The following is an 8075-nucleotide window of genomic DNA, read 5'->3' as shown; positions in this document are numbered from 1 at the left end:
TGTCATTTGGTGCCTGATAGTGGAGCAGTGCAGTTGACTCTTTGCTCTGTTATCCAATGACATCCAGTGGCTGAGAGTTTGAAGCTGATGGTTGGGTCTCCTTAGTGCTGCATGCACACCTGACAGGCAGCTGTTAAACAGAGCAAAGGCAAGCTTGGGGAGTCGCAATCAATGCATAAATGATAGGGGTATCTGTGCAGAAGGTGCAAAAGAAGCTCTGACCCCTTCCCCTGAACCCCCCGTTTCCAAATGAAATGCACAGTGCAGCTAGCTTCTTAACTACACTACACTCTTGCTACTGGCTGCCAAGAGACTCAAAAAATCCACCTTCACTTTTCAGTCAGAAGAGGCAGAAGTGGATGTGAGAGACAGAGAGACACAGAGACACAGAGAGCGAAAGAGGGCAAGAGACTTGACTTTAAGAGACTCCTGCACTGACAACTCCATGCAGTTCGGAACAAGAACGGCAACGACCGAATCTGGTTTCATGGGGACATGGCAGAACGCTGACACTAACCTCTTATTCAGAATGTCCCAACAGGTATGTGTGTTTTTTTTTTTCATTTATATTAAAACATGGTATTTAGTGCTCTTCTTTTCTTTTTCTTTTCTTTCCACATTTTTTTTTAAATGTATCACTACATAGTTAGCCTCTGAACTGTCATAACTATGTCATTGGAATGTGCATGGTTACTTCATTGTTTCCCTAAGGTCTCCTTTTTAAAAAGATTTTAAAAATAAAGCTTGAAGTAAAAGCAAGGCATTTGTTTTAAAGTTTTCAAACAGAGCTTTGCTTATGGTAAGACTGGTTTCTTTCTTTGTTTGCCTTGGTTTTGTTTCATTCCTCCCACTCCCCCCCCATAAATAAAAGTATCTGCTGTCCCAGCAAAAGTCCTTTCCTTCTTCTAGAGTACATAAGCCCCAAAATCAAACTGATACTAAATTTAGGGGGCCCCTTAGAGCAGCTTAATTGACTTCATGTGGCAGAAAACAGCTTTATTCAGACCTAAGGAGTGGAGAGCAGTTGTGCTGGAATTGCTGCCAGCACAGCGCTGAGGGTCGTTAGAGGAGACAGTTTCAGTTGTCGGGTCTCTCTCTCACTCTCACACACACACACACACACACACTGTTTCTGCGGAGCTGTGCCTTGGCGTCCTCCCCAGAGTTGCTCCTTCACCGGGGGCCGCGTTTAAGGCAGCTTGGTATGCTGGTTCTGACGGGAAAGCTAAAATGTTACTGCAAGGCCAGTAATAACTGATAATTAATCACAGGAGCCAGCGTCTCTGTACCATGCACTTGGTGATACGCGCCCTGCGTGCTGTAGCTCCTCTTGCACAATTACTTGGCTCTTCTGGGTGAAAAAAGGAAAAAAAGAGAAACTTTCATCTTGGATTCCGCTCAAGCAGGGGAGGGAAGTTCAAACTGAAGCTTTTTAACAGGGTGCCTCCCTTTCCAGAGATGATTTGACTTTTTAAAAAGTAGTTTCCAGTTATGGTCCTACACTGAGCAATAGTAACTAAAGTACTTCCTTGTCCAAAAGAGGAGTTATTAAATGATGTGTGCTTTTTAGTTAGACATTTATAATGCAGGAAATGAGATGAATGAACTCCTATTTACCTAAAAAGCATTGTATTGTACAAAAAGGGAGAAGGTAGTGTCATCAGTTTTTTTATTATAGCTTATAGTAAGAAAATAATCATGAATATTAGTTATAAAAGAACATTTTTGATAAACACAAAACCTGACAGTGAAAATAGTAATCTATAGCAGTTGTCTAGGGGAGAGTTTTTTAGCAACGTAGCTTAGGCAGGATGAATGTATCTGAGTAAGGTATATTTTGATATATCCTGTAGAGGGACCCTGATTACTGCTGATACAGTAAGCTGGTATAGAAATGTAATCAACATAAGATGAATAAGCAACTCTTTGTGTCTGATGTCCCATTCTTGAAAGTAAAAAGTTCATCTCCTAGTGGAGATGCACATTTCATATGTACTGTGTGCTACGAAGTATATGACTGCTGCTGCACAGGTTATATGAGGTATATGCATATATACTTGATGTATCACACATTGGTTTTTATTGATATTCAGCAATAGAATGTAAAGCAGTTATATAACTTGTGTTGCATTTTTTGTTCAGTAGTGAGGTTAGACATTTGGGGTTGTAGGATAGGTTCTTTCCCCTTCAGCTACAAAAGAGTTAACATAACCAGATCCAGATAACAATCAATTGATAAATAGCTATTGCACCACATAGATAGTGTTAGATTGCATGTTTCATATTAGACCTAATCCAAACAGATTTAGATCTATGTAGTCTCAGGAGTGCTAGAAAATATTCAACACTAACAACAGAAGAAAACAAAAGTAAATGAAGGACATCACAGGGTAGAAGATGCAAAGAATTTGAGACAACTAGTTGATAGACAAGGAAAAACTGGCACATAAACGAGGCTGTTACATTTTTGAAAAAGTATTAATTATGCTAATGCTTGAGAATGTTAAATGCCTTCTGTGCATTGCTGGACATATGTATGGTCCTGTTTATATTCTTCATGGAGTGGAGGGGGGAAGATATGTAGCATATGACTAAATGCATGGCAGATGCTGCATCAATGTGAATCCTTCCACTGGAATACACACAGTAGCATTGTAAAGCTGGTAATGTTGAACAGATTTATTTTAAAAAGTCTATACTTCACTTGTGTGTTCAAGCATTGTGTTCGTAATTTTTTTATAAGATGTTTTTGTTTGTTATCATGAACTAAAATACATTCAGTTCGCACACATTTTTCACCAAGCTTTTCAGAGGAGGTGAGTTATTAGTAATGCATTAATCCCCCTCTTAAAGGATAACATTTTATCATCTTTCTGATTCGTTAAATTTGTTAGATCAGCTTGTGCAGACTGTGAGCACAAACTGTCAAGTGCAGCTGCAAACGTGTGACAGTGTCGATGTTCTTTTCTCTCTTAACATTAAATCTTGAGTATCACATTTATCTGTTTTTCATCCATTATAAGATGACTTAATTTTTAGCATCCATCTTCTGAAAATAGAGGTGTTTCACCTTTCATGCCTAGACTTTGAGATAAATTTTTGTTCACAGTACAAATTATATTTCGTTATCAGATGCACTTCACTCGCAAGAGAAAGTTTACCGTAGGTTTGAATGAAATATTTAGTGAAAGTTTTGCAGATATACATAGTAACAGCAGAGGTGGTATTATATGTTCTGAATAAAATACTGTGCTTTCTGCACATTTTTTAACCTCTTCTTCTCTCCCGCGCCCTCCCAAACTCCCACCTTTATAAATCAGTCTCTAGCAGGTTCTGGTACAAAGACTAGAGCAGGACAACAAAAGCAATTTTTAGAAAGACACCTGCAATATTCCTGGGAAAGCTACATATTTGCATGCTACAGAACTTTTTTCTCAACAGCTATAGCAAAACCTTGTAGTAGGACACTACGCGGAAGTGTACTGTGAAAATGTCAGTGTGTTTAGATTTGATCATCCAGATTTAGGTATCAGTACGTATAGAAGTTCTTGTGTTTGCATTCCTTCTTTGATGAACACGTTTGATTCTGTTTGTGTGACAATCTGCTCTGGTGCAGGAAAATCAGACATCACGTTCCAGAGCAAATTTAGATTTTGTTGGGGTGGGAGAGATTGGGAAACACAACTTCTAAATTATCTACTAGAAGTTTAAAACATGGCCATTTGACTGAATCGTTCTGTCTATGCATCTTTTTTTCAATATAAAAGTATGGTTCTTTTAAAAGGATTATCCTGTTCTGTGTACAGAAGAATAGCTGATAACCTCAAAGGGCATAAATCTTAACTTTTTGAAAGTTCTTCTTTGGGTCACTTTGATCAGTGACAGGTCGAGAATGGCCAGAAACCCTTGGTTTCCCTTCCCTGCTCATCTGGTTGAGTCCAGGGCACATACTGCCCATTTTAGTCTGGCAAGAGCTTGTTAACAACAGAAAAGGAGGCCTGGTTTTGATTGATGAAAAAAAAAAAAAGCAGGATTTTCTGCTTTCATAAATGTTTTGTGCATTTGTCAGAATAAGAAATGTCATTTTTCTTCATCCAGTTACCTTAGGGGCTGTAATGTTCTAAAATACTTTTAAGTCATTTCTGAAATGAGACCATGAGAGCAATGGCTGTAACCCACAGTGACACAAAATGCCAGACATTTACCTTTGTGTTAAAAAGGAAGAATGTTTAACCTGTTTCACATAAAAAGAAGAAACCTTTTCCTGAAGTTTTTTTCCCCACAAGAGTGAAAAGGAGTATATTATTGTTATAAATGGGTCTGTGCATCGTTATATAGTAATTTAGGATTCATTCAATGATGTAACAAAATTAACAGCATAATTTCATTGTGTAACTGTATCTTATTAAGGAGCAACTGTCTGACATTCTCTTACAGTTGCTTTGTTTAACTTCATGCAAATATTATTAGTAGTGACATTTTTCTATTGTACATTAGATTCTCTCATTAGCATGATGTGTTAGTTATCACCAGAGAAATCACTTCTAGATAGGTGAGGAGCAGAGCAAGAAAACTAAACATTAAATCAATGACTTTTATTAATATAGAAGCATCTATTAAACCAAGATATGATATAGTAGAGTCCATTTTTTCCTCACATAAAATCTTGCTTATTCCAATGAAAGTGCTAAATAATACTTATTATTGAAATACAAATTCATATTATAGTGAAATTGTCTCCAATATGCAGTGACTATTGTGAGTTGTTCTAGTGCTCTCAATCTGACAGTTTCTCAAATTAATGTAGACATAGACACACAAACTGTTTTATTGAATTGATATTTAAAAAGAGAAATGTGGCTATGACTGACTACATATGTATTGAAGGTAATCTGCTGTTTGAATACTTCTGATTTGCTGGTTAAAAGGGATGTATGCAATGTTATCACATATAAAATGCTTGACTATTTTACTGTAACCCTCACGGGATATTTTTTAATCTACGTATATATGCAGAGATTATTAACTTGATATTAACACACTATAAATTGCATACATAGATTTACTATTAACACTTTTTGAGGAGATCAACGCTTGCTAGCACAATTGGCTGTTAACTATACTACGCTGGCTATAAGTGACACAAACTATTGCTCACAATAGTTATTTGGTGTATTTTTTTAAAAATCATTTTAAAGACAAGTTTACCACAATAGTTTCTTCTGTGTATGGATAAGTATCTCTGTGCTGATATGAATTGCATATAGTTTTAGTCTGTTGCATTAAAAGGTCTCTCAAGTTACATTACCTTTTTCAGATATATGTTTTAATTTTGTAATTTTTTAACAATTATAGTTCAATTATAGTTCATCATTCTAGCATTTCATATTATATTCACAAATAAATGATGATGACGTCCCTGCGAGTTTTTTTTTTCTCAAGAATAGGAACACTAGAAGATACGGTGTGTGATATAAGCTGAACTTGTGTGTACCATACACCGTCATATGCATGCATGTAGGTAGGTAAACAGATACATGAGTGGTATACAGTTTAAAACTACAACAGTAGTGAGCTCTTTCTTTTCTTGTTTTTATTATTTGCAGGCTAACTTACCTGTAGTTGAATAACTGTGGTATATTTTTCTAGATATATTTTTTGCAAATGTGTGTGTTTTAGATGTTTTATTTGATTATATTGATTATCTTGAAATACCATTCATCATATATTTGTTTAACCTTGTAGAATTTTTGTATACGCACAACTATACAAAACCTACATAATACATATTTAGAAGCCTATATTCTGTATGTATTGTGCATTACATATTTGTATATAATGTTTTCAAATTTATACTGTGTGTATTTTAGCAGTTATTTATTCATGCATAGATTTATGGAGTTTTGATTAATATAGTGACAGGACAAATTTGGGATATTACAGCAGCAGAGTCTCCTACTCCTGTGTCAGTGTTAAGAGCCAAGGAAAATTCTTCCCTAACTAATTAGATGCTGAGTAAAGCATCTCCAAGAAGTTGGGGCAAAAGTGAATGGGTCACAGCTGAGACAAGATTGCAAGGACTGTAGTGATAGTGAAAGCATTCACGTTTGCCAGGTCATTGTGACACAGTATGCTGATTGCAGAGGAACACTCTGTACACTGATAGAGAACTGCCGTCATAAACTACAATCAGAAACAAAAGCTTTAGAGAGTTTTACTCTTACTAGAAATACTCAGCGTGTATGCTATGTGTCACTTTCTTTTTGCAGTTGTTTTCTCACACACTAGTGCTTGTTGCTTTTGTAGAATGATTTTTCTTGTAGTCTAATGGCTCTTCATAGTTTAGAAAAAAATCCAAACTTGGGGCTCCAACTATAGCCAAGAGGTGGTAAATCACATGGCCTCAAGAAAAAAGAAGGATGAAACAGACAGGTGGAGAGAGGGAGAATTCCACTGTTGTTTTCCCTTGATCTTTCCCCTTAGAAAGAGAATCACTATAGCCATGTTATGCTACAATTCAGAAAGCTGTCATTCCAAAATATATGTTGAAAGCTTTTTTATTTTTTTAAAACCCTAGTACATTCATGGTTGGTTTTTTAAAAGAAGCTTTATTAAATAAGGAGCTTTATACTGCTTTTGTTTACAGTTTTTCTAAGCAGCAGGGTGGGATCCTCAGCTGCACGGCATTCTTCCCAAATAACATCTAAAATAATAGTCATGCCTCAGTCTGTGGGCAGGCATCTGCTGCATTATTTCTGTTCAATGTAGGTTCATATACTGCGCTCACCACTGCGATATCTGATTGCCTCTTTTCCACTGTTGACATATTTGAAGACTGTTTTCTATATGATTTCACTTTTTTGACAGTAAAGGAAATGGTGCAAGTGGTAGCAGATGTCACATAACATTCTGCCACAGAGAGGCAGTCTCCATCAGTGGGTGGGGCATCTAGGAACTGCTTGATTCATGTTGTTGCTTTGTTGCCAGCAACATACTGTTGATGCCATTCTCATTCTGTTGAAAAGCTGCGGCCTCCCCATCCTCTACTGCGGCTGTCTCTCCATATACTCGTGGAAAGGGAGAAAAGGATGTCACCTGCAACTTCTAGGGCCCTGGAGTTGTGAAGGGAAAATGCTATGATTGTTGACAAGATTCTGTGTTCATAAAAGAATGCAGAGGATAGTAAGGTTTTCTTGTCAAATGAATAATGCTAGTTTAGGGAAAGCAAGATGGGAAGTGAGGAAATGCACATAGTGCCTATCATTAAAAGTGAAATTTACCATCATCACCCAAAGGTAAATCGCGTGTGGCATTTGAGATGTTTCTTATTTAAATATGGTGAATGCCACAAGTACCTCAGTAAAGGCAAATGCTGTGATGTGTCTATCTACCCCTTGATGATGTGCCCCTTATAGTAGAATTTGAGTGGTGTGGTAAATGTCTTGGGATTTTAATGATGACCACTGTGTCTGATATTGGGGGGAAAAAAGCTATGATCCTCCTCCTCCTCCCCACAATAATTTTGATCAGCTCAGTTTAACCTAAGACAATCTGCCGAGAAAGTTATTTATTAATTTAAATTCTGTTTTAACAACAGACCGACAACTTTCTCTCAAAGTTTCAGAGAACAGCGAATTAATCGATTCTGAATATGTATATTTTCTCTCTTAACTTCCTAGCATATTTCCTAAAGAGCACACCGCCTCTGGAATGGAACACTTCCGACTTCATATAATTAAATGAGAATGACGTATGGATGATCAATCCAATCTCTGAACACTAATAAGAGTAAAACACTATCTAAAAGGCCACCCCCATTCAAACCTGTACTTACCATTGATGTCTGCTTAAGTCCCCGTCATGCATCCAGGGCAGGGTATAGTTTAATAATAGAATCACCAGTGCCAGCAGTTTAGTCCTCTGAGTGGGAGTTGTGACTTGGGGTCCAATCCTGTAGACCTTCTGTGTGTTGAACTTGCCTGAAGTTAATCTGTGGATGGCTCACAAATTAGGGCCCTTCACATGTAGAAAAAGAAAAACATCTCTTTGTTTCTAGCGTTTGTGTCTTTTAATCT

General features: G+C 37.0%; 1 protein-coding gene across 4 annotated transcripts in view; it reads left to right on the top strand.

Annotated features, from left to right (window-relative positions):
- Window positions 1–8075, top strand: part of BNC2 (basonuclin zinc finger protein 2) — a 393095-nt gene that overhangs the window by 114420 nt on the left and 270600 nt on the right. For 3 of the 4 annotated variants that reach the window (XM_073346265.1, XM_073346264.1, XM_073346268.1), the window contains one exon: window positions 341–541. The exons of the other annotated variant lie outside the window; for it this stretch is intronic. In XM_073346265.1, coding sequence (XP_073202366.1) covers window positions 341–541 — 201 coding nt within the window. The remainder of the gene's footprint in view (window positions 1–340; window positions 542–8075) is intronic. 4 annotated transcript variants of the gene reach the window in all.

The sequence above is a fragment of the Lepidochelys kempii genome, chromosome 5, assembly GCF_965140265.1.
Source record: "Lepidochelys kempii isolate rLepKem1 chromosome 5, rLepKem1.hap2, whole genome shotgun sequence".
NCBI lineage: Eukaryota > Metazoa > Chordata > Testudines > Cheloniidae > Lepidochelys > Lepidochelys kempii.
The sequence above is the reverse complement of the archived record's forward strand: the minus strand, read 5'-3'. Positions and strand labels throughout refer to the sequence as shown.